At 52.3% G+C, this 25,648-nt stretch overlaps 2 protein-coding genes across 4 annotated transcripts; one reads left to right on the top strand and one right to left on the bottom strand.

The window, feature by feature from the left end:
• The first annotated feature begins 1,696 nt into the window (after positions 1 to 1,696).
• On the top strand, positions 1,697 to 23,877 carry PPP2R5D (protein phosphatase 2 regulatory subunit B'delta). The gene is made up of 16 exons (XM_027601070.2): positions 1,697 to 2,007; positions 6,682 to 6,759; positions 18,313 to 18,529; positions 18,784 to 18,983; positions 19,072 to 19,182; positions 19,312 to 19,404; positions 19,835 to 19,965; positions 20,100 to 20,159; positions 20,266 to 20,374; positions 20,589 to 20,642; positions 20,956 to 21,126; positions 21,233 to 21,360; positions 22,012 to 22,113; positions 22,212 to 22,284; positions 22,424 to 22,540; positions 22,683 to 23,877. Exons 1-16 carry the CDS (start codon positions 1,753 to 1,755, stop codon positions 22,818 to 22,820), a joined length of 2,037 nt encoding a protein of 678 aa, XP_027456871.1. The 5' UTR covers positions 1,697 to 1,752; the 3' UTR covers positions 22,821 to 23,877.
• On the bottom strand, positions 23,877 to 25,537 carry MEA1 (male-enhanced antigen 1). Of its 3 annotated transcripts, none has more exons than XM_027601074.2 (4): positions 25,400 to 25,537; positions 24,652 to 24,932; positions 24,467 to 24,566; positions 23,877 to 24,159 (listed from the first exon to the last, which is right to left on the bottom strand). In XM_027601074.2, the coding sequence occupies exons 2-4, from the start codon at positions 24,919 to 24,921 to the stop codon at positions 24,008 to 24,010; spliced, it is 522 nt and encodes a 173-aa protein (XP_027456875.1). In that variant the 5' UTR covers positions 24,922 to 24,932; positions 25,400 to 25,537; the 3' UTR covers positions 23,877 to 24,007. The 3 variants fall into 3 exon arrangements, with proteins under 3 accessions (XP_027456875.1, XP_027456874.1, XP_027456876.1); XM_027601073.2 differs by having other exon boundaries at positions 25,289 to 25,417; XM_027601075.2 differs by lacking the exon at positions 25,400 to 25,537 and adding an exon at positions 25,366 to 25,394.
• Between the last annotated feature and the right edge of the window lie 111 nt (positions 25,538 to 25,648).

Raw genomic sequence — 25,648 nt, 5'->3', positions numbered from 1 at the left:
GCTCACTCTTCAACCCATTATAACCTTCCTTCCATTTCTCTAGAACTTTCCTGCAAAGATCATCTACAACTACAGAATCAAGGTGGTGTTGTTTGATCTTTACCTTGTTCAGTCATTCCCTGGAATCTGTCACTATTGACCAATCCTCTTTTACTTCCTTCGCCATCGCGACACCAGTTTTCCTCCTACACCTCTGATGGCTCCAGAAGTCATCTTCAACTCCTCCCTTTCCCTTCCCATCTTCCCCACAATTCAGTGAATCACCAAATCCTGTGGCTTCTACACATTTCTTAATTCTATCTTTTCTTCTCCCTGCCATGGCCTTTGTCTTATAACGTTGCTGTCCTGGTCAAGGGCCACAGGCTTTTTCTTGAGCCTTCTCCAGTTTCTTCATATAGTCAATAGTCTAATGGAGTCAACTTTTTTTTTTAAGATTTATTTATTTTAGAGAGAATGAGAGAGAGCGTGAACAGGGGGAGGGGCAGAGGGAGAGGGAGAGAGAGAGTCTTAAGCAGACGCCAGGCTGAGCATGGACCCCACCACGGGACTCAGTCTCCTGACCCTGAGATCATGACCTGAGCTGAAACCAAGAGTCAGACGCTCAACCAACTGAGCTACCCAAGTGCCCCCCCAAGTTGGATTTTTTTTTAAAGATTTTATTTATTTATTTGTCAGAGAGAGAGCACAAGCAGGGGTAATGGCAGGCAGAGGGAGAGGCAGGCTCCCTGCTGAGCAAGGAGCGGGACCCGGGACCCTGGGGTCATGACCTAAGGCGAAGGCAGATGCTTAACCGACTGAGCCATCCAGAGGTTCCTTGACATTTTTTTGGTAAGATTTTATTTCTTTGAGAGACAGCAGCTCTTAAGCATGAGTGGGGGTAGGGGCAGAGGCAGAGGGGAGCCAGCCAGAGGCTGGGCTCCATCCCAGGACCCTGGGATCATGACCTGAGCCAAAGGCAGAAGCTTAACTGACTGAGCCACCGGCGGGGGGCGGGGGGGGGGGGGGCCCTGGAGTTGACTTTCTGAAACATATTCCTTCAGCCACCTCTAGGTTTGTGTAATTCAGTACATTGTATCTTAAGCATCTGTTTATACAAGTCTTTGAACTTCACCAGACAGTGAACTCCCTGAGGCAGGAAATAATCTTATTCATTAGGACATTGGCTTGGGCAGGGTGGAAGTAAGGGATGCATATCCTAAAACACTCAACAATGAGGTAGCTTTTCACTGTATTCCCAAGTGTTTCAATCTACTGGTTTCCCAATCCCACGGCACTTGCAATAGGACCTGGGACCCTCTTTCCAAAATTGTAACAAACCCAGAATTTTCACCTCATCTCACCAAGGTCCCCGCCAGCCAGCCTTCCCCTTTCATTCTCTGTACGCCCCATCTAGGAAACGGATGCCGTGGAGGACTATTGGGAGCTCTCTCCACCAATTTTGCATATGCAATTAGTGCTAAGTTACCCTGATAAAGAAAGGTACCCTTCATTTTAGGGCTTCTTTCCTTCCATTCGGGCTGGGCCAAGGAGCAGAGCAGGGAAAAGTGTGAGAGCCACTTTAGGAGGGAACGGGTCTGCGAAGAATGGCCGAGGCCGACGCACACCAGACGCCGGAGTGCGGCAGTGGGTGCTAAACTGGGGCTTCCCCTTATCCCCGCCTCCTTTGTTAAGCTCGACCCACTTTAGGGCGGGACCTCCCACTTCAACCAATTCTGGGAGACGAACCCTGGCGGTTTGTACTCTTCCTTTCCAATGAGAAAAAAAGGAAGCGGCTTGGCTCCAATAACCAATCCGAGGAGGCGGCGCCTGGTTGTCAGGCAGGTTTGTAAGAGTTCGGGCCAATTGGAGGCGCAATCACCGCTCGACCCGGGCGCAGCGCGCAGGCGGTGGCGAGGAGACGCCGAGCGGGCCGAGTGCGGCCGAGCAAAGCCGGAGCCGGAGCGGGGCCGCAGGAGCCGGGCTGGGTCCGGACGGGCCGAGATGCCCTATAAACTGAAGAAGGAGAAGGTGAGTGTGGCCGTTTCCTCGCGCCTCCGCCTTGGGGCCTGCGCGGAGCTCTAGGAGAGGCCGAGCCAGGCCCGGGACAGCCCCAGACTGACCCTCCCGTCCGGCCCCCGCAGGACTCCCAGGGCCGGCCCTCCGCCCCCGCTGCTGGCCGCACCCCCAATCTGTGCCGCAGCTGGGAAGGCTTCCTCACCTTGCCCGGGATGGAGTCCCCCGCGTACACCTCCATCCTTTCCTCCCTTCATCTACCCCCGGCCCTGGGTAACCACCTCCGTCCAGATCTGCCCCACTCCCAGGTCACTCCCCTGCTTTTTCTCCACACACCCCCCCCTCCCCACCCGTTTACCCGTTTGGGACAGCGCCTCATCTGAGACTGCACCTCCCTCCAGCCCACATCCCCCCCCCGCCCCCCATTGCGCGCAGCCCCTTCTCTTCTTACACGCCTGGGCCTGGGCCTGGGCCGGCCTTCTCCACCGTCCCCTACAGCCCCTTCTACCTCCCCGCCAAGCTCCTTGACCTAGAACTGCTCTGCTTTCTCTCTCCTCCACCGAATCTGGCCTAGGCCCCTCCCTCTAGTTCTTCCTACACACACAAACTTGTAAGCCAGGACTGAGCCCTTCCTTCTGTTGATGGAACCTCAGAATGTCAATGCTGGAAGGGACCTTTGAGCGCATTCAGTGCAATCCTTAGTGATACAGATGAGGAGACTGAGGCCCCGATAGGGGAAGGGACTTGGCCAAGGTCACACAGCCTGTTTGGAGGCCCAGCTGAAATATCAGGTCTCTTGATTTAAAGGCCTCCTTTGTACCAAAGCCTCCCTAATAGGCATCAACCGACTTGCAGGTTCATCCTAAATCAGTTACCTTTCTTAATCTGAGCAAGCTCCTCCCCTTATTCCAAATCTTAGGATAACCTTTGCATTTTTCCAATTTTGCACCAGTGCTGGATTTCTGCCTTTCTGGGCTACACTACCCTCAAATCGGGAATCTGCCCTTACTATCAGATTAGTTTTCCTTCTTACCCCAAAGGCCAGCCAGCCCCACCCCTGGACACCCTTGACTTTGTCATGGTATCCTGATACAGACTGTTTCTTGATGTTGCCTTCTTTACCTTCCTCTTCTACCTCCATACTGCCTTCCCCTGTTCTTCATCCCTGCTTTTCTCTACCTTCTATTTCCTGCTTTTGCTGAGGTCTGACTCAGAGGTGTGGTTCCTTTGAGGTACAGACTCACACAGAGGATGCTAGGATACCAGTTCCAGCCTCCCCCAGCTTCTCCCCTCCTGGGGTTGGCCCCTCGTGGTGGGTGCTGGCTCTGGCCTGGCGTTCTGCTCAGACACTTTATGACCCCAGAGGAGTCTTGCTTTCATTTGCCCGCTGATGGGCTGGGTTGCCGGGTTGCCGTCTCTGACCTTAGCGGTTCAACTCTTTACCTTGGGGCTTTCAGAGATATGGCAGGCAGCTCTGATTCTGGGTTGTCCCCAAAAGCTCCCAGGGACAGAGGTTCTGAGTGGAGGGTTGGTGATGGTGTACTAGGCACTGAAGCTCCTGGGGTCCTGGGCTGGGCAGGTTGGTGTGCTCCATCCAGGTCCTGTGTCCTTGGGGAGTGGGCCTGCTGAGGTGGTTTGGGCAGCGTAGCTGTGAATGATGCACACACAAGTCAGCCACACCTGAGGCTAAGGGGTTCCTCCAAGGAGTGTGGAGGGGTGTGGAATTCAGGGAAACTCATGAGGTCCCCGCCCATCTGTAGTTTTTAGTCTTGATGGAACAGATACTGTCCCATCTACAAAACACCTTCTTCTACTAGATGATTGAGAAGAAAAATTCTTAGACTTACTAGGACCATAGGTATTTGACCATAGTATTTGGCTGGGAAAGAGTATTGGAGGAATTGGGGTGCCCGGAGCCAGGCATCTTTGATTCCCTTTAAGGTTTAACTTGCTGCTTTTGATTTCCAGTTGCATTTGGCCTCCTTCAATGGTTAACGAGTTCTGAGGGGGAGGGGGGTGACAATGTGACTGAGGTTTGCCTGGATGGGGTGGGAGCAGAGAGGAGGGGTGGGTGGAGCATCTTTATTTTGCATCCATCACCTCTCCCTGTTCTCCGTCTCTGTTGCTCCCAGTCTTGGCCATCCTTCACAGCCTTCTCCCTGAAGCCTCTCCTGAACCCTCAGGTGGGAGGGAGCTCTCTCTCCTCCCCTGGATTTGCAGAACACTTGATAGGTCACTTAAGGTCTTTTTGTGTTCCCTTGGACTAGAATTTATTGTGAACAAATCTTTTCTTCCCCCTTGAGATAATAACCAAGCTCCATTTTGGTTTGGCATCTTCCTTGCACACAGTAGGCACTCAGTAGAGGGGTACTGAATCAATCCCTTGGGGCAGTTTGCTTCCCTCCTCCTCCCTCGTGTTCTGATCTGGGACATCTCTTAGGTTCCCAGGCGGTGTGCCCCTGCTCCTTTCCACCTTCTTGTTTTGAATAATAGTAATAATATTGGCTAATATTGGGATATTCACGTGCCGGACACTGAGCTAAAGGGAATTAGGTAATATGACTCTTGTCACTTAAAAGAAGACTGAGGCTCAGAGAGCCTAGTTCACCTGCTTATGATTATAGAGCTAGTAAGAGTTGGGCCCGAAACAGAGTATGGGCTCCAAACCACTGTGCGGGCGGCACTTGACTGTGGGGCCGTGCTGGGGTGCGCTGGGGTGCGCTTTGGTGTGTGCACCCCACCTGTTCTGCCGGAGCCGGGGAGCTAGGGTGGTGGGCGTGGTTTCCCCATGCCCCCACACACGCCCATGCACGAAGGCAGCTGGGATCTCTCTTAGGAGCACTCCCTGATAGAGAGGTTTGAGCAGTCGGGCTGGTGGAGGGGTGCTAAAAAGAGAAGGAGCTTGCGGTCGAGCAGAGGGATGAAACACGTACAAAGATGGGTCAGCTTTGTCCAAGAGGCCCACGTATGGGGAATGTGCGGTCGCCTCAGTGACTCCCTGCCTGCACCCCTCGTCCTGTTCCTCTACACCCCACACTCTTAAGCCATGCTCCTTGGCCCTTTGGTGAGGGGTCAGTGTGCCCAGCCTGGTCAGTGGGCAGTGGAGAGGGTGCTCAGCCCAAAAGAGGAGCGCCTTGGGGCATCTAGAGCCGCTCCACACCTGGGAAGGGCTCTCTTCCTCCCTGCCCCCTCCTCCAGCCCACACAGAGCTCTGTTCTTGCAGAAATCCCTGTGCCCCCATAGTCACTATGACTTAACATTTGTCACCGAAGGGGCTCAGGTGCCTTCGAGCGGCAGAATTTCCGAGCTGGAAGTGACTTCAAAGGTCCTCCGATCGAGGCTTCATTTAGGGCTGGAATCCCTTCTGTCCATGCTTTAGAGGAGTCAGGAATGCTCCTTTGCTTGAAGGCTCTCAGGATTGGGGAGCTTGCAGCCCCATGAGGCAGCCAGTTTCTGTGCCGCTGCTCTAGGAGAAAATTCTTCCTCCTTTGGAGCCTCAGCCTGTCTTCCTGCTACTTTAGCCCGTGGCTCTTGGGCCTCTGGATCCACACAGAACAAATTGCATCTTTAGTCCGCATGCAGCTCTTCATTTATTCGTACAACCCCTCTTGCTCACCCACCCCCGGGACTCCTCCCTTCCACTGTTAGCCATCCCAGCCTTGCAGCTGTCGCTCTCAGGACAGGCTTTTGAATCCACTCCCAGGATGGGTTGTATTTCGCCAGAAGAAAACCTAGGATTTGTCTTTGTCCCTCCCAAAGTCTGGTGCTCACGACTGAACCAGATCTTCCCAAATAGCCCCGTGAAGTGCCAAGGTCAGGGGCACTTCCCCTCCTCCCCGTGCCAAGCACTCTACACTTCGGCTGTTAATTGGATGGGAGGTCATGGGGTGCTGTGGCAGCCCCGGCACTTGGATGATTTGTGTTGAGCTTGCAGTCAGATCTAAATTCCCAAGTCTTTTTCACATTTTCCCTGTCCTGTCCCTGTGCAGTTGCTTTTTTTGGCCCGAAGCATAGGAAGAGACGCAGGGCTAGCCAGAGCTCTGAGCCAGTGGCCTGGTTCCCGAGGGAGACTTCAGACTAGTGCTTGTCTTCGTAGCAGTTCAGGGTTTTTTACCCCCATCCCTGTCTCTGTGCTTGTCCACTGGGGTGTTCTTGGGATGGTTCCTATACCTGATTAGGCCAGTAGCACCCTCTAGTCTGGGGGTGATTTGTAATTTCCCAGAAAGGCTTCCAGGTCTTGGCAGATGGCCTTGGGGGAGAGTGGCGACTCCCTCCCCTCCAGCGTGACAGCCTGGGCACCTCCTTGCCCACTCTAGCCAGAAGCCAGTCTGAGTAGCTTGTTCCATGGCGCTTCCCCTTAAAGCTCCTCACCCTGGTTCTTCCTGGACGGAGGCCCTCCCAGGCCCCAACTCATACACCGGCCATGTAAAGTGACAGAGCACTATCTTACCTAGTTATCCTATCTTCATGATGTCTTCCTGACCAGATTCCAGACTGTGTGGAGGGACTGACTCTCCCTTTGTGTACCCCAAGCCCTCCTCCCCTGGGCTGGGTACAAGGTAGAATCTCAGTGATTCTGATTGATTGATTCGATTGGACAGAGGATAAGTACAACACAGACTTAAGGGTCCAGATGAGGCCTCTCCCTCCCCTTGGCATCTGCTAACTACCTCCATCTTCCCCCTTCAGGAGCCCCCCAAGCTTGCCAAAGGCACGGCCAAGCCCAGCAGCTCGGGCAAGGATGGTGGAGGCGAGAGCGCCGACGAGGTAATGACCATGGGCACAGCCTTCGTTATGGTGCAGGCACCAGCTCCAAGTACTTGATGGCTGGTGGGTGAGGGATCCCAGGAGCCAGAATTACCCCGGCAGAAGGGACGGGGGTTTCCACAGCCTGGGAGAGGGGCTTGGTCAGCCCAGCCAGGTAGCTGCCCTCGGGCAGCCTTCCCCTTTGGCTGGTGTAGAGCAAAGAGACTCTGCAGGTCTTCAGACTCCCCAGTAATTCCCATGAAAGTCATTTCTCTGTCTACCAACTTTGAGGGATGAGAATTCCTTTCTCCTTAGGGCTGTGAGCTGCTGGGGAGAAGGGAAAAAGTACACGGGTGCTCAGTGGGCCATGAGTAGCGTCAGCATGGCTTGGGGTAGGGCATAGGATGGGGAGCGGCTGGTGTCCCTGAGTCCGGGAGGCAGGGCTGTGCCACTGCCCTTGGTTCTGATCATAGGGGAGCTGCTAAAGGATAGTCATGAGCAGAGGTCAGCACAGCTTGGCAAGCTAGGGCTGTAAAGCAATAAATGGCAAGCCGAGAGAGCACTGGAGGGTGGAGAGACTTAAATCCAGAGTATGGCCAGGGAAGTTTGGGAGTGCACTCAGTGGGATGCTCAAGATGGTGGCTAGTCCTGTGGGCACCTTGAGCAAGCGCCTGTGTTACTCAGAAATTATTCCTTGGTTTCTCTGCTGCTTCGCTCCTGTTCTAAACTGTTCAGAGGGATGGAGGACAATAGGAAATAGCTCTCCAATTATGGGCAGAGCTTGTGGGTTTTTTGGGAAGAAGAGATCGATTAACAAGTGTTTGGGGTTAACCCTGGAGTTAGATTTTTTCGAGGTGCTTCTGGTCTCTGTTACCTCTAAAGAGATCCAAGCACTTTTCACACCTCTGACCATCGTTTTAGGCCTCACTTAAGTAATCAGAAGAAGCAGGGTAGGTTTTCCCCATTTTACAAACACAGGAGGTGAGGACCACAAAAGATGAATTCTTCCTTCCTCTGCACTTATAGAGTAATCTGAATATATCTCTAGGATAGACCTTATCACTTGGTGTTGTAACTATTTGTCCAACATGTGTTTCTCTCCCCCAGACTATGGACTCTGAAGGGAGGAGCTGGGTGTGCTGGAGCTGGTGCATTGCTTTTCCCCCACACCTGTATGCTCATGCACTTGGTTCTTTTTTGGAGGTGGGGGGGTATTTTTATTTATATTTATTAATTTTTTTAAAGTAATGTTTAGGGATGCCTGGGTGGCTCAGTCGGTTAAGTGTTTGCCTTCAGCTCAGGTCATGGTCCCAGGGTCTTGGGTTTGAGTCCCACGTCGGGCTCCTTGCTCAGCGGGAAGCCTGCTTCTCCCTCTGCCTTCCGCGCCCCCTGCTTGTACTCTCTCTCTTTCTCTCTGACAAATAAATAAATAAAATCTTTAGGGGAAAAAAAGTGATCTCTATACCCAACATGGGGCTCAAACTCACGACCCCGAGATCAGGAGTCACATGCTTTTTTTTTTTTAAGGATTTTATTTATTTATTTGACAGAGAGAGACATAGTGAGGGAGGGAACACAAGCAGGGGGAGTGGGAGAGGGAGAAGCAGGCTTCCCCGCGGAGCAGGGAGCCCAATGTGGGGCTTGATCCCAGGACCCTGGGATCACGACCTGAGCCGAAGGCAGATGCTTAACGACTGAGCCACCCAGGCATCCCTAGACGTTACTTTTTTTTTTTTTTAAGATTTTATTTTCCACCCAGGCGCCCCAGGAGTCACATGCTTCTACTGACTGACCCAGCCAGGTGCCCCTCATGTACTTGGTTCTTAATCATTAGTCAGTGCTCCTGGGAAACACTGCCTCTGGGCTCAGTCTCCCCTTTAGGAATGGTGACATCTGTGGGACCCACAAGGAAGGTGGTTGGGAACTGGCAACTCAGCATTCAAAGCAGCAAGAGGGACTTAGAAATAGGATTTAAAGGGACAGAAAGGAATAGTTAGGGGGCTGTTCTCATCTCTTGCCTAACTAACTCCTACTTGTTCAGTTACTAGATAGATTGGATGTCCTGTCCTAAAAGCAGCCTTCCTTGACCACCTCCCCTTCCCTCCCCGCCAGGACATGGTCGGGGCTCCTGCTGTTTGCCCTCCTGACACGCAGTACCGTGCCACGGCAGCATTGAACCACAGCTGTAGTTAAACAGTTTGATGTGAATTTGTTGTTCGTCAGTTTTAACTCTTGTGTTAGCACGTGAGCTCTCTCAGGCTTCCCTTCCACACTGAAGGGCCTGGCACACCAGAGGTACCAGTATTTGAATGCATTAGTGACCAATAAGCAAACCCATCAACTTCAAAAAAAGTGCTGGAGATAACTTTAGAGTCTAACCCTCTCCTTTCATGGGTAGGAAAATGAAAGCTCAAACAGGCTATAAGAAAGATGCTGAGACCAACTGCGGGGATTTCTCCATTGCCTCTCTGGACACATGGGTTAAAGGCGGTGGGCTGATAATAAGGCCTTTTGAAAAAGGAGAGTGCTGAGCTCACCTTGGGCTCTGTTCTATGAAATGTTGCCCAAGGCTCACCTATATGAGGCAGTGGCAGGAATTGTGCATGATTTTCCAGGCATGTCCCCATGGGGCCCCAGGCAGAGGGATGGTGGAAAAGTTAGGGACCAGGCTCAGGTCATCCAAAGCCGTTTGGCACAGTCCTTCCCTTGCTTTTTCTAGTCCAGAATTTGGGGCTTTTTGAGCCAGATTTACGCTCTGCCGTGCATCGGCCAGAGCCTTTTCAACTGATCCTAATGATGATCGTGGCCACCATTTATTTTATTGAGCAGTTACTTGTGTGTTAGGTTCCTAGGGCAGCCGTAACAAATGACCACAAACTAGGTGGCTTAAAATAACAGAGATTTGGGGCGCCTGGGTGGCTCAGTTGGTTAAGCGACTGCCTTTGGCTCAGGTCATGATCCTGGAGTCCCGGGATCGAGTCCCGCATTGGGCTCCCTGCTCAGCGGGGAGTCTGCCTCTCCCTCTGACCTCCTTTCCTCTCATGCTCTCTCTCTACCATTCTCTCTCTCTCAATAAATAAATAAATAAATAAATAAATAAAATTAAAAAAAAAATAACAGATTTATTCTCTCACAGTTATGGAGGCCTGAAATCTGAAATCGACATGTCAGCAGGCCATGTCCCTCTGAGGTTCTAGGGAAGAAGAATCTCTCCCATGCCTCTCTCTCTCCCGCTAGCTTCTGATGGTTTTCAACAATTCTTGGTGTTCCTTGGCTTATGGATACATCATTCCAGTCTCCTCCTTCGTTCTTCATATGGGGTTCTCCCCTGTGTGTCTCTATGTCTGTGTTCACATTTCCTTCTTTTTTTTAAAAGATTTATTTATTCAGGGGCACCTGGGTGGCTCGGATGGTTAAGCATCTGCCTTCGGCTCTGGTCATGATCTCCAGGTCCTGCGATCGAGCCCCTTGTCAGGCTCCCGGCTCAGCTGGGAGTCTGCTTCTCCCTTTCCCTCTGCTTGTGCTCTCTCTCTCTCTCTCTCTCTCTCAAAATGAATAAATAAAATCTTTTAAAAAAAGGTGTATTTATTCATTTGAGAGAGAGAGAGAGTGCGAGCAGGGGGAGGGGCGGAGGGAGGGGGAGATAAGCAGACTCCCTGTAGTCCAACTCGGGGCTCAGTCCCAGGACCCTGAGATCATGACCTGAACTGAAATCAAGAGTTGGACGCTCAACCGATTGAGCTACGCAGGCGCCCCTGCATTTCCCTCTTCTTATGAGGACACTAGCTATATGGGAAGCAACTCCCAACTTGATTACGTCTGCAAAGACCCTGTTTCCAAATAAGGTCATGTTCACAGGTGTTGGATTGACTTGAATTTGAGGACAGACACTGTTCAATTTACCAGGCTCTGTCCTAAGACCTTTGCTTGCATTTAATCTTTTAATCTCATTTAATCTAGACAGCACTACCCTGAGGTCATTCCATTATCGTCATCATCCCATTTCACAGATGAAACTGAGGCTTAGTGACGTTAAATAGCTTTTACTTAGCCAGTAAACAGTTGAGCTGGAATGCAACCCAGTGCGGTGTGGCTCAGGAGCCAATTCTCCCATGTTCTTAATGACATGATGCACTGGCTCTAAGATTCTTGAAGAGTCTTAGAACGGAGAGGAGCCTTGAGAGATTAGGTCAGACTCACTGTTGACCCACTACTGCAGGCAACGGTCCTTCCTGGTCTGGCTCAGGAGAAAGCCGCTTACTGCCCTGGACCCTTCTAGGTCCTGTGCCCTGTCCTGAGTTCTGGGAGTGGGGACAGAGGGAAGAAGACATGATCCCAGTCACCCACTTTAGCCTGTCCTCCCAGTAGCCAGGGTTGTTACCCCAAAAACATTTTTTTGTTGTTGTTTTATCAATCCTCTACTTCAAAAGCACTGTTGGGGCGCCTGGGTGGCTCAGTCACTTAAGCGTATGCCTTCGGCTCAGGTCATGATCCCAGGGTCCTGGGATCAAGTCCCTCATCAGGCTCCCTGCTCAGTGGGGGGCCTGCTTTTCCCTCTGCCTGCCTCTCCCTCTGCTTGTGCGCGCGCGCGCGCTCTCTCTCTCTGTCAAATAAATAAATAATTAAAAAAAAAAAGCTCTCTTGGCATCTCATTGCTTACAGGCTACAATTCAAACTCACATTCTGGACTCCTGTGAGCTGACCCTACCCCATTCTTCCAGCACCCCTCCTGGTTTCTCGCCCCACCGGACTTCCCATCCTCCTCCGACACAAGCCCTTCATGACTCTGGGCCCTTACCGATGAGATTCTGTTGGTGTGGACTACTTTACTTTTCTGCTCTGTTTCTTTGCCTGCTGAACTCATGTTTGTCCTTTGAGAGCCACGTCAGAAGTCACCCCTTCAGGAGCGCCTTCACTAATAGTTCAGCCAGAGTTTGTGTTCCCAGATCCGCGGTGGCACGCTCTGCTTTGTCATTTCCCCGCTACCGAGAGCTGCCTGTGCCTTGGTCTCACCCACTGGACTGTGAGCTCTCGGAGGACAGGGGCCACCTTTTGATCTCTAAGGCTTAGCATGACGTTTAATCAATAAATGAAGGCAGCAAATAATGAAGCTCAGCTAGATAGAGCTCTGGATATCAGGATAGGACAGAATGCCTCTGTGGATCTTGGGGGTTTTAAACTAAAATGATCTTAATTTGACTAGTTAACTCATTAAGCAAAAGTGATGATGGTAATCTTTGCGTTTTTCTTAAAAGTTTTTTTTAAGTAGTCTCTACGCCCAACGTGGGGCTCGAACTCATGACCCTGAGATCAAGAGCCACATGCTCTTCAGATTGAGCCAGCCAGGTGCCCCAATCTTTGTGTGTTTCACTGTTAGTTTTACTTTTCATCTTTTTCTTACAATACTTTTTTTTATATAGATTTTATTTATTTATTTGACAGAGAGAGAGACAGCGAGAGAGGGCACACAAGTAGGGGGAGTGGGAGAGGGAGAAGCAGGCTTCCCTCTGAGCAGGGAGCCCGATGTGGGGCTGAGCTACCCAGGCGTCCCCCTCCCCCTTTTTTTTAAGTACACTCCATGCCTACCATGGGACTTGAACTCAGGACCTCAAGATCAAGAGTCACATGCTGTACCAACTGAGCCAGCCAAGCATCCCCTTAAAATATTTTTTTTTTAAGATTTTATTTTTTGAGAGAGAGAGAATGAGCAGGGGGATGGGCAAGGGAGAAGGAGAAGCAGACTCCCTGCTGAGCAGGAAGCCCGACGTGGGGTTCGATCTCGGGAACCTGAGACCATGACCTGGACCAGAGGCAGGCACTTAACTGACTGAATCACCCAGGTGCCTCTATAAAGATTTTGTTTTAAAGTAATCTTTACGCCCAGTGTGGGGCTCGAACTCACAACCCTGAGATCAAGAGTCACATGCTGCTGTACCTACTGAGCCAACCAGGCACCCCATAATCCTTTCTATAGTACTTAATTTCTTTTTTTTTAAGATTTTATTTATTTATTTGAGAGAGAGAATGAGAGAGAGAGAGAGAGCATGAGGGGGGGAGGGTCAGAGGGAGAAGCAGACTCCCCGCTGAGCAGGGAGCCTGATGCGGGCCTCGATTCCGGGACTCCAGGATCATGACCTGAGCCGAAGGCAGTCGCTTAACCAACTGAGCCACCCAGGCGCCCAAGTACTTAATTTCTATTTATGCGTCCTGCTTTAGGTTTAAATATTTGGGTTTGATTATTAATGGTGGCTGTGTTAGGATTGGTTTGGACTAGGATTGGTTCAGAGTGTGCAGGTTTAGTTGCAGTCTCTTGAATGTGAGCTTGGTGCATGAATTTGAAGTCCCACTTGATTGCTGGAGGCCTGAATCTGGGAAGGCTTCTTGGAGGTGGGAAGAGAAGGACCTCAGGCAGAGGAGATGGCCACTACAGAGTCTCAGAGGTGAGACGAGGCAGAACGTAGTAGGGGGTGGAGAGCAGGTTGGCTGGCTTGCCTTTGGTCAGTGTCCACTCATGCTGGGAGGGTTGCAGAATGTTCCCCAGGGGACTCACCTGCTTCCCGCCTCCAGCCCAGGTCAGTAGAGAAGTTAAAAGCTGAAGCTTTGGGGCACCCAGGTGGCTCAGTCAGTCAGACTCTTGATTTTGGCTCGGGTCGTGATCTTGGGGTCGTGGGATCAGACCCTACCTCAGGCTCTGCGCTCAGCACAGAGTCAGCTTGTCCCTTTCCCTCTGCGCCTCCCCGTCTAGTGTACTCTCTCTCTCTCTTTCTCTCTCTCAGATAAATAAACAAAACCTTAAGAAAAATTAAACTGAAGCTTTTACAGGGCGCCTGGCTGGTTCAGTCAGCAGAGCATGCAACTCTTGATCTTGGGGTTGTAAGTTCAAGCTCCATGTTGGGTATAGAGATTACTAAAAAATAAAGTCTTTAAAAAAAATGTTAAAAAAAAAAAGCTGAAGCTTTTAGGAGAAACAGTTGAACATGAAGTGAGTCGCTGGCATAGCCCCATACCTCCCTTCTGACAAGCATGTTTCCCAGTGAAGAGTGAATAGACCAGGGAATGCCTCATTGAGGCTTGGCAGGCAGGCGCTCTGCTGGCTGGACCAGCTGTCTCTCAGATGCTTCTTGTGTCTGGGGCCTGGGAGCCAATGGTCCTTTTAATACCAGGGTGGCCCGGTGGGGTGGGGTGGGGCAGGCTGAACTCAGCTGCTCTCAGGCCACTCCCGCCTTCAGTGACGCAATTCTAGTGGGGAAGAGACCTTAGGCATCAACCTATTGTTTTGTTTTAAAGATTTTATTTATTTGACACAGAGAGACACAGCGAGACACAGCGAGAGAGGGAACACAAGCAGGGGGAGTGGGAGAGGGAGAAGCAGGCTTCCTGCGGAGCAGGGAGCTCGACGCGGGGCTCGATCCCAGGACCCTGGGACCATGACCTGAGCCGAAGGCAGACGCTTAACGACTGAGCCACCCAGGCACCCCAACCTATTGGTTTTTAAACTTTGATTTTTAGCCATGCAACCCTCTATTCTCTTAACCTTACTTGGAGATTTGTCCATTTCTCTGTTAGCAGAGAAAATTGAGGCCTTGGTTCTCCCTTTCTGGGGTGAATGCCTTCTTTCCCTGGACCTCTCCTCAGTGTGAGGTTTGTGGAGGTGCTGGGCCTCTGTCTTATCTGGGAGGACAGAGAGAGATATGCTCTTAGGGTTTTGTTCCTCATCCGCCTCTGAGCCCCTTGCTCTGGTATCACTAATGTTCCTCTCTCCGACTCTGCTCCTGACACTGCACAGTGCTGTGTTCTCATGGGTCCCGACTTGGGACAGGAAAGGCCTGGGCTTGGCCCCCTGTCAGTCAACCATCCAGACCTTCACTGAATGACTGTTAGGTGCCATTGCTGTGTGGGGACCCAGAGGGGTGCAAACCAGGGTCGTGGCTTTCATGGGACTTACCTAGTTGGACATGTGACTATTCCAAGCAAGAGACATCACTGGGGATGATCACAGAACCAGTAAAACAGACAAGTAGTGTCGAGAGGTCAGGGGCAGGGACTGGACACTGCAGGGTTGGAGTTGAGAAGGCTTTTTGGAAGAGGGTGGGGCTTAAATGGATCTTGAAAGATGAAATGCTTTCTTGGGTGCCCCCATTGTATTTATTTATTTATTTATTTTTTAGAGAGGGAGAGAGAAGGCAGGGAGGGGCAGAGAGAGAGAGAGAGAAACTTCAGCAGGCTCCAAGCCCAGCATGGAGCCCAACACAGGGCTCCATTTCATAACCCTGAGATCATGACCTGAGCCAAAATCAAGAGTCAGGCACGTAATTGACTGAACCACCCAGGCGCCCCTTGGGTTCCCCCATTTTAGAACAAGGAAGATAATGAACCCATAGGTACATTGAGGTGTGCTAGTTTCAGGAATTTCCAGGTTGCATTCCTAAAATCCAAGGATGGGAAATAATCATGATTATAGTAGAAGACACTTATAAAGCACTCCTGTGAGCCATATAATGTTCTCCTAAATCCTTATTACAACCTTTTGAGGTCGATACTATTGTCACCCCACTTTACAGATAAGGAAACTGAGGCAGACAGACTCTATGACTTTCTGGAGGTTACTTGGCTAATAAATGACAGAGCATGAGTCAAACCCAGGCAGTCTAGCATGAGTCTGTGCTCTTGACCCCTAAGCTCCACAGTGGATTTGGTTGTTCCTGTAACAGGAAATGAAGGCCCAAAGCAGGGGTGGGTCTGATGCACAGCAAGCTCTGGTGTCCCGCCCTTCTGCCTCTCTCCCCTATCCCTCACCGAGGTATGACCCATTTGCCATATGCAGGAAGAGAGACCCGGGACTCCAGGGTGCCTTGCACAGTCTACCCGAAATCACGCTGGCTGAGTGCTGGTCATGGCAGGAGAGGAGTGTGGTGGCCACTCTTGCCCCATTTCCTTGCACTCCCCGAGACAGATTAGTGTCTGGAGCAGTCATTTTAGGTGGAGGAGAGGACGAGATGACCAAAAAGGTAATGAGCTACCCTGGACCCACAGGCCTGCCCCGGGCTGGACCCAGTGCATCTCTCCTCTCCTCTGATCCCCAGATAGGTCACAAGCTTGACATAATTGTTTCTGTAAAAAATTCAGAGCCTACAAAGCATAGCATTTCTCTCCTCCTCCCTTCCCCCTATCCCAGAGGATCTCACATTATCGCATGGTTGTGGCAGGAAGTCGGAGTTTAGGGAGGAGGCCAGAGGGGCGGTGGGGGTGGCAGGTATGAGGACGGAAGGTCAGCCTCTCCTGTGGCGTGGGCAGCCAGCTGGACTTGGCCTTAGTCCTCTGGTCCTGCTGCAGTCTCTAGGGGCAAGGGTTGTCCTGTGGCTCCGCCTCTGCCCTCTCCCTGCAGGTGGTTACCTGACAGGACCTGGGGGTAGACAGCCCTGCACACACCTGGGTGTAGCCTTCTGAAAATGGGCTTTGTGGGGCTCCGACACCCGTGTCTGAGAGGAAGTAAAGAGATAGCTTTAAAAAATCAACGGTTTTTCTCCAATTATATAAAAGGGTCAGCTGGTAGAACATTTAGAGACATAGAAAAAAGCCATACATCATTGTGCTACAACGGGAGATAGTCATGAACACAGTGGTGGACTTGCTCTTGTTTTTCCTTCTTCACTGGGTTTTGGTTTCCGTGCATGTGTTATAATGTGGGTGAGCTCATTCTGCACGTATAGTTTTGCATTATCCTTATTTAACTTAGCATAGGAAGCAATTTTCTGTCATTACATAGTTTTAGGCTTCATTTTGTTTTATTTTAAATTTTTATCAACATGACAACATGTACGTTTTCGGGAAGGTCACGTAGTACCCTTGGCCTTGTAACGAAAAGAGCAGCGCCTGCCTAGCCCCCTGCTCTCCTGTTGCTCTGTGGCAACCACTCTCAACTCCCCTTTCCTTGGAAATTGACTTCTATTTTTTTTTTTTAAGATTTTATTTATTTATTTGACAGAGAGAGACAGTGAAAGAGAGAACACAGGCAGGAGGTAGCTGGAGAGGGAGAAGTAGGCTTCCCGCTGAGCAGGGAGCCCGATGCGGGGCTCGATCCCAAGACCCCGGGACCACGACCCGAGCCAAAGGCAGACACTCAATTACTGAGCCACCCGGGAGCCCCGGAAATTGACTTCTATACTTCCAAGGAGATTCTTTTACTGCTTTTTGTTCTTTAATTTTCGAGTGTTAGGTATTATCTGTTGACTTTCTACTATGGAAAATTAAGGCCTCAGCGTCTTTTATCTCCAACACAGACATTTCCCATGCTCCCAAAATACTTATCACCAGTTTTGGGCAAATTACTATGGCTATGTGAATGTTTTCCACAGTTGAACCATGTATGATTACATTTAGTACCTAGTTTTTATAAACATAATTTTAACTCCATGATTTTCCATCCATCCATTTATTTATTTGCTATTACAAATAGGGCTGTAAAAAAAAGTACACACAAAGCCTTCTTTTATTAAAAAAGAAAAAAAAGAAAAAAAGAAAAAAAGCCTTTTATGTGTAGGATTTTTCTTTTTTTTTTTTAAGATTTTATGTATTTGTCAGAGAGAGAGAGAGAGAGAGCGCATAAGGAGGGGGAGCGGCAGGCAGAGAGAGAAGCAGACTTCCTGCTGAGCAGGGAACCCGATGAGGGACTCGATCCCAGTATCCTGGGATCCTGACCTGAGCCGAAGGAAGACACTTTAACCGACTGAGCCACCCAGGAGTCCCTCTTTTTTTTTTTTTTTTTTTTTTAAGATTTATTTATTTATTAGAGAGCACACGTGTGCTTGTGGGATGGGGAGGGGCAGAGGGGAGGGAGAGAATCTCAAGCAGACTCCCCGCTGAGTGCTCAATCCCAGGACCCTGAGATCACAACCTGAGCCGAAACCAAGAGTCGGACACTCAACCAGCTGACCACCCAGGTGCCCCTGTAGGGTTTGTCTTAAGCTATATTTTTCCTAGTTAAAACTACTGAGACACAAGAATGAATTTCTTTCTTTGAACTTTTTTATGGGGGGGGTGTTTCTTTTAACTTTTAACCAAAGAATGTGACACATTCAATGAAGCAGTAAAGTACACTAATCTCAAGTATGCTGCTTAATGAATTGAATTTTCACATATTTCCGCTAGGAACCACCTCTCAGATCCAGTCAAGATATAGAATATTTCCATTACTCAGAAGGTTCCTCAGGTCCCTTCTCAGTTAAGCCCATACCCTTACCAGCCCTACTCTGACAAGACATCCACTTTTCTGACTTCTGTTACCATTAATCCATCAATTAGATTTGCTGTTCGTGAACTAGAACAAACATTTTGAAGGCTCTTGATGCACAGGCAGTGGGCACCATTTTGGAAGACACGGCTTCTTGACCACTCTCTTCTAGGGAGAGTAGACCTTAGTTATCGCCGACGCTGACCAGAGCTGCTCCAGGGTGGGAGACAGCGGCTTGATGGCCCAGGCCTGGCCAGGCATAAGCGGACTGGGGGATGGGCGGCGGCCCAGGGTGGGAGGTATACCTTGGGGAGCCGACTCCAACCAACCATTTGTTTGACTAGGCCCAGCCCCAGCCTCAGCCGCAGCCGCAGCCACAGCCGCAGCCCCAGCCCCCGTCATCCAACAAGCGTCCCAGCAACAGCACGCCACCCCCGACGCAGCTCAGCAAGATCAAGTACTCCGGAGGGCCCCAGATTGTCAAGAAGGAGCGACGGCAAAGCTCATCCCGCTTCAACCTCAGCAAGAACCGGGAGCTGCAAAAGCTTCCTGCCCTGAAAGGTACTTGGAAAAGGTCAAGGGGGCCGGTGCACCAGGCCTAGGGGTCACGGGGCATTGGTGGAATGGAGGTCTGGGGTATTTTGGAGGGATGGAAGTTCTAGAGAATGTGAGAGGGAGTTCCACTGGGGCTGGGGAAGCCAGGGGAGCAGGCTGGCGGCAGTTCGGGGTAGGGGAAAGCCCCGGAAGGCAAGTAGCACATGGCAGTAAAGGGCTGGGGAAGAGAGTGTGACTGTTACCTCGTCCCCCTGCTCCAGATTCGCCCACCCAGGAGCGGGAGGAGCTCTTTATCCAGAAGCTGCGCCAGTGCTGCGTCCTCTTTGACTTTGTCTCAGATCCGCTCAGTGACCTCAAATTCAAGGAGGTGAAGCGAGCAGGACTCAACGAAATGGTGGAGTACATCACTCATAGCCGTGATGTCGTCACTGAGGCCATTTACCCCGAGGCAGTCACCATGGTGGGCACTGCGCAAAGGGGAGAGTGGGCAGGGACAGCGGCTGTGGAGAAGCCTGAACGGGAGCTCTCACCTGAGTCCTACCCCTCAGTTTTCAGTGAACCTCTTCCGGACGCTGCCACCTTCATCGAACCCCACCGGGGCCGAGTTTGACCCAGAAGAGGATGAGCCCACCCTGGAAGCTGCCTGGCCGCATCTGCAGGTATCGGGTGAGGGGGCAGGCTGGCTCTGGCTGCAGAGAATGGGGTGCTCGGAGGCCTGCAGCCAGAGTGGGGGGATCTCCCAGTCCTTGGGGAACACCCCCTAAGCGGATGCTCATTGCCCCCAACAGCTTGTGTATGAGTTCTTCTTACGTTTCCTTGAGTCTCCTGATTTCCAGCCAAACATAGCCAAGAAGTATATCGACCAGAAGTTTGTCCTTGCTGTGAGTCCTTGAAGTTCCCATCCTGCCCTCCTTCCAGTCCATGAACTCTAGCCCCATGGCCCCTTGCTGCAGGCCCCGCTCTTTCTCCATCTGCTGAATATGTGGGCTTTCAACTGGGTCTGGTACAAAGGGACTGGTGGTGGTGGGAGGGATAAACAAACCTCTCTGCTCTCAAGAAGCTTCTGGCGTAATTGAAGGAAATAAGCAACAGTTACCTGTTCCCCAGCAGTGGGGCACGTAAACGTGTGTACCCAGACATCACCCTGGGGAGAGCCGTGTGAGAACAGCACTCTGCTCTCCAGAGACTTGTCCCCACACACCCCCATCCAGAGAATCTCTGGGTGTCCCTGGCTAGGACCCTTTGTCACCCCAGCCCTGGCCCTCCCTGGCTCCTGCCTCACTCACCAGCTTTCCCCTTGCCGGCTCCCAGCTCTTGGACCTGTTTGACAGTGAGGATCCTCGAGAGCGGGACTTCCTCAAGACCATCTTGCATCGCATCTATGGCAAGTTTTTGGGGCTCCGGGCTTATATCCGTAGGCAGATCAACCACATCTTCTACAGGTGAGGCCCGGAGCCAGGCTTAGGAGCAAAGCAAGCCCCGCTAAGTTGGGGTGGGAGCAGGGGGGTAGGGGGACTCTGCAGAGTGCTGCAGGGACATCAGGGATTGTCAGGAGAGCTTTTCTTTCTTCCCGCAGATTCATCTATGAGACAGAACATCACAACGGGATTGCCGAGCTCCTAGAGATCCTTGGCAGGTGAGAGGTGGGGTGGGGGCACGCGTGCCTGCAGAAGGCTGAAGGGATTGGAGCACTGAACTTGGACGCGGCCCTTTGGTCCTAACAAACCTCCTGTAACTCCTAGCATCATCAACGGCTTTGCCTTGCCCCTTAAGGAAGAGCACAAGATGTTCCTCATCCGTGTCCTGCTTCCCCTTCACAAGGTCAAGTCCCTGAGTGTCTACCACCCTCAGGTGAGCTGCCTTCCTCCTGATGATCCCTGACTCTGGCAGCAGAGAAAAGAGAGGGAGGGGAAGGTATTCCAGCAGGGATGGGGGTGGCAGAAGGAGTGGGTGGGATAGTTCCTCTTTACACCTCTTCTTCCATTCTGGGCTCTTGCTTCTGTCCCTGACCCCTCTGAGACCTGGGCCCTGCACCTCACCTCCTTTCTCTCTCAACCTTTTGCAGCTGGCTTACTGTGTGGTACAGTTCCTGGAGAAGGAGAGCAGCCTCACAGAGCCGGTAATTCCCCTCTCCAGCCCCAGGACACCTCTTCTTGTCAGTTAGACTCGCCAGTCTGCCTATCGAGGAATGCCATAAGCAGGGGCTCAGGAGGGGTGTGGGCCAACAGGTGACGTGCTTTCCTCTCTGAAGGAGGAGTACAACCTATATATACACCTAGGAAACAGATCCAGGTCAGAGAAACGTGAGCAGTTGTGGGCGGGGGCCGCCCAAGTTGTGTCCACCAGGGTGGGGAGAGAGGGCAGGAAGACTTCGGCAGAAGCAGGCAGGTGTTAAGGGAGAATTTTATCCCCATGTCCTCCTCTTCTCACAGGTGATTGTAGGACTTCTCAAGTTCTGGCCCAAGACCCACAGCCCCAAGGAAGTCATGTTCCTGAATGAGCTAGAGGAGATTCTGGATGTCATTGAACCTTCAGAGTTCAGCAAAGTGATGGAACCACTCTTCCGCCAGCTTGCCAAGTGTGTCTCCAGCCCCCATTTCCAGGTGAGACTCAGACCAGCACATCCCCGTCCCTTGCCTTCCAGAAGCCAAGGGAGGGTTTTCAGCAGAGAGAACCAGGTCCCTGCTGAGTCCCATCTGTCCCCACCAGGTGGCAGAGCGTGCTCTCTATTACTGGAACAATGAGTACATCATGAGCCTGATAAGTGACAATGCTGCCCGAGTCCTCCCCATCATGTTCCCTGCCCTCTACAGGAACTCCAAGAGCCACTGGAACAAGTACGGGGCTGGGGCAGGGCTGGGCAGTGGGGCTCTGGTTTTGGAGCCTGTGTGGGTGGGGAAAAACTGAAGAGCCAGTGGCCTCATCTGGTCACTGAGCAGGGGGGCTTGTGCCCACTGCATACTGATAGGCCCTTGAGGACCCGCCCAGGGAGAAGACATGTGAGAGAGGCTGCGACACCATACAGCAGAGCAGGGCTTGTATCCTCTCTCCTTACGGTCAGATAGTCTGCGAATTTGTGGAGACCTAATTCCATGCTCTGGAGAGGCTGATGTGATCTTTTTAGTGTGTGCTGAACGCCAGTGTTGTAGAGGCTTTCCTGCTGAATGCAAGTGCACTGTGCTGCAGACGCCATCCATCCTGCTGTTGGGAGGCCGTTAGCATAGGCCAGAGAGCAGGAAGTGGTGGGAAGAAGGTAGGTCTTGGAGCATGGGGTGAGGCGAAGGACGGACAGGCAGACTAATAGCTATAAAGACCCTGAAACGCCGATCTCCACTCACACGATTTGGCTAGAGAGAGAAGCTTACACTGCAGAGGTCTGTGAAAACTCTTAGCAGAGACCCCCTCCTAGGAAAGAGCAAACTGGGGTCCTGGCACTGCCCTCGGTGTCGGTAAGGCCTCCTACACCCGATCCTTCTTCTTGGCGGCAGGACAATCCATGGACTGATCTACAACGCCCTGAAGCTCTTTATGGAGATGAATCAGAAGCTATTTGATGACTGCACACAACAGTACAAGGCAGAGAAACAGAAGTGAGTGTCTCTCTAACCTGGGGGCTTCCATCTTCATCCCCGGGCCCTTTTGCTTCTCTCCCAAGCCCACCCCCCCCATCCCATCCTTGCTCTCTCAGGGGCCGGTTCCGAATGAAGGAAAGAGAAGAGATGTGGCAAAAGATCGAGGAGCTGGCCCGACTTAATCCCCAGGTGAGGTTTTGCTGCCACCACCCTGAACCAGGGGCCCAATTTGGCCGAGGGAGGGTTTGTTTGAGGAGGAACATGAAGCAGACAGGCCCGCCAACTTCTGAAGTGGCTCTCACCGCCTGCCCGTGCCTCTCCTTATCAGTACCCCATGTTTCGAGCTCCTCCACCACTGCCTCCTGTATACTCGATGGAGACAGAGACCCCCACGGCAGAGGACATCCAGCTTCTGAAGAGGACGGTGGAGACAGAGGCCGTGCAGGTGGGAAGGCACCGAGGGAGTAGGGAGCAGAAATAAAAGCTCTGGAAGGGAGAGGAGACAGGAGCCCAGGAACAAGGGAGGAAACCATAGAATCTGTTGGGAATTGGTCGGCATCCCTCACCTTCTCTGTACCCACACGCAGATGCTAAAGGACATCAAGAAGGAGAAGGTGCTGCTCCGGCGGAAGTCAGAGCTGCCCCAGGACGTATACACCATCAAGGCGCTGGAGGCACACAAGCGGGCGGAAGAATTCCTAACTGCCAGCCAGGAGGCTCTCTGACCCCCTCACCGTCCTACCACAGGGCCATGGCCCACTCAGCCCTGGGACGCTGCCCTAGCCCCCCACCCTCTGCTCCCCACTGGCTGACTTGGGGCAAGGCAGTGCCTCTCTAGCTACTCTAGGGAGGGGATGCGGCACTTGAAGCGGGGACACTCACATAGTGGTCCCTCTTCTCCCCCAAATGTGTTCATGCCTCCCCGTGGCTAGTACAGACAGGCTGCGCACCGAGCTTCTCAGTGCTCAGACAACTTGGGGGTGCCTGGCCTCCTCCTGCTCCTAACCCCACAGCTACCTGAGGCTGCTCTGAGAAATACACACGGGAATACATATGCTCCTCTCCCCTTCCCTTCCCCCTCCTTTGAACTTCAGGTGTCTCTCCTTCTCTCCCTCCCCTGCAGAAGCATATAGGGAGCAGTAGGAGGTTACTCTCACCAAAGTTATATCAAGCCCCATTGGCCCCTGGAGTAGCTGGAGGGGAGCCAACCCCCAACAGGCACAAATAGGCCCCCAGCCCCAGCAGTGTGCCGGCTGATGGGGTTGAATTACTTTCTTTTACCCCCTGCCTGACCAAGACAACGTGGGAGGTCAGAAGGAGAAAAGCATAGGCTATGGACCACAGGTGATGAATATAGGGCCCAGATGGACCAAGAGAAGGGGGTGAACAAACACCCTACCCTGTGCCCCCTCTATGGTGAGCAGCAGCCCTGGGATTACAGACATGCAAGGGACCACCCTGGGGTTGACTGCTTTCCTGTGCTGTTGGTTCCCAAAGCTAGGAGGAAGCAGGGAGCAGTGCCCCAAGCATGGCTCCCCGAACACCTATTTATTTCCTTGTTTATGCTGGTGATGGGCAGGCCCCCACTTGTCCCTTTTGGACACGTTGGAGGGGTGAGGGGCTGAGGAGGGCCAGACCCAGGTCCCAGGGGCCCAGGCGGTACAGCTTTTGGCTGTGTACATAGGGTGCTTTATTCTCCACAGAGTGATACATGCTAAGATGGGTTGGGCTTGGGCCAATGTCCCCGTATGTACAGAACTGAATAAAGTGGGTCTCTGAGAAGAAGTCTGATTTGCCTTGATGTGGAAAGGGAGATGGGAAAGATGGAGATGGACGTTACAACCAGGGATGTGTTCAGTCCTGTGCTGGTTCTGGCCTGGAAGGCAGGGAGATAAGGCAGCTCTCAGGCTAGTCACTTCCAGGCTGGGGTCCCCTGCCGGGCTTGAAGTGCCTTCTGTACCACATCTTCCCACTGGGCATCTGATATCTCCCGAGCCCAGGCAGGAACCCCTGGCGCAGGCAGGCTTACTCCAGCCATCGTCCTTTTCACCAGCTCCACATGTTCTGAAATCACAGACAGAGAACAGTCAGAGGATAGAAACTATGGGACCAGCTCTGCTCCCCATTCCTTGAATTAACCCATAACCCCTGGGCTAGGAGGGTGACCAAATCCATCTTGTTATTTCCAGGCAAGCCTGCCCATCACCCAAGTCTAGCACAATAGCATTTCACCTGGATTCTGAAGTGTGTAAAATCTTAGAATACAAACTTGTTTTAGGAACAGGGTGTTCCTCCGTGACTCCCCTTTCCTAGGTCTGGCCAGTCCCTTTCCTCCATCATTATTCCAGAATGAAAAAAATGCTCTCTTTACCTGGGTCCATGGGAATGGAGCTGTGATTGCTCAATCCTGTAGCTCCCTCCTCTTCATCCTCGCTCTCTAATGGTGGGTCTGGCAAATGAAGCCCCAGGGCCTGCAGAGCCAGAGAAGACAGTTCAGGGCCAGCCCTTCCGGGATCCCAGCTTCACCTGGCCAGAACAGTGCCTCCTCCACCATACCTGGATCCGATCCTGAATATCAGCAACTACATCTTCTCCATCCCCCACCGGTGCTAGCTCCACCTCCTCTTGTTCAGGATCTTGGTTCAGGGGCTGATAGGAGTAGCCAGCTGGGCCTGCCCCCGTTTCCTCCTGCTCTTCCTCAGGCTCCTCGCTGCTCCAGTCCCCAGTGCCTTCCGTAGGGCCCTGGTGCGGCCCTAGTTCCTCAGTCTGATTGGGGAAGATACGCTCGGGGCCCATGGTGTCTCCCCCTAGAACTACTGCTGCCATCCGGGCAGGGGCTGCAAGGACAGGGATCGGATGAAATTAGGTCCACCTTCAGCCCCTCATCCAGTTCCTTGTGGTCTCCTGGGTCCGTAAAATATTCAAACGCTCCCAAGCTTCCTGCACCCCACCCTCTCCTGGGCCCTCCACCTTTTAAATCGACTCATATCTTGAACAGAGGCCCACCCGACTTGCTCTGCCAATTCTTAAATAACAGCCCGAACGGAGTCCACGCCACCTCCCAAAAGACACTCCGTCCAGAACCCCGCCCTCCCCTACCCCCCGACTTGGGAAATCCGGGTCGTCAAACAAGCTCCCCCAGACAGGGCGCACCCGCCCCCTTCTCTCCTCTCCAACGGGTTCCCTTCTGTACCGCCTGACAAACGCCCTTCAGGCCCCAGGGGCTCCCCTCAAATGACCCCAGCTGCGGCGTCCGCCACCCGCCCCCACCGATTGTCGGCGCCGGTGTTTCCGCGCGCCTCACCCGCTCGGAGCCCGCGGCTGAACCCACACCTTCACTTCCGGCGGGGCAGGACGTACTCGGGCGCCTGGTCCTCCCGCCCCGCCCCGTGCTCATGATTGACGAGAACGAGGACGAGCAGTATGCCCCTTGTCCCGCCTCCGCCATCCCCTGCCCAAACAACAAAGGACTACATTACCCAGTGACCCCCCACGGGTTTTGACACATATATGCACATGCGCACAATCTCCTTCGGCTTCTGTCCACTCCTTG

The sequence above is a fragment of the Zalophus californianus genome, chromosome 7, assembly GCF_009762305.2.
Source record: "Zalophus californianus isolate mZalCal1 chromosome 7, mZalCal1.pri.v2, whole genome shotgun sequence".
Classification (NCBI taxonomy): domain Eukaryota; kingdom Metazoa; phylum Chordata; class Mammalia; order Carnivora; family Otariidae; genus Zalophus; species Zalophus californianus.
This window is presented reverse-complemented; position numbering and strand designations above follow the sequence as displayed.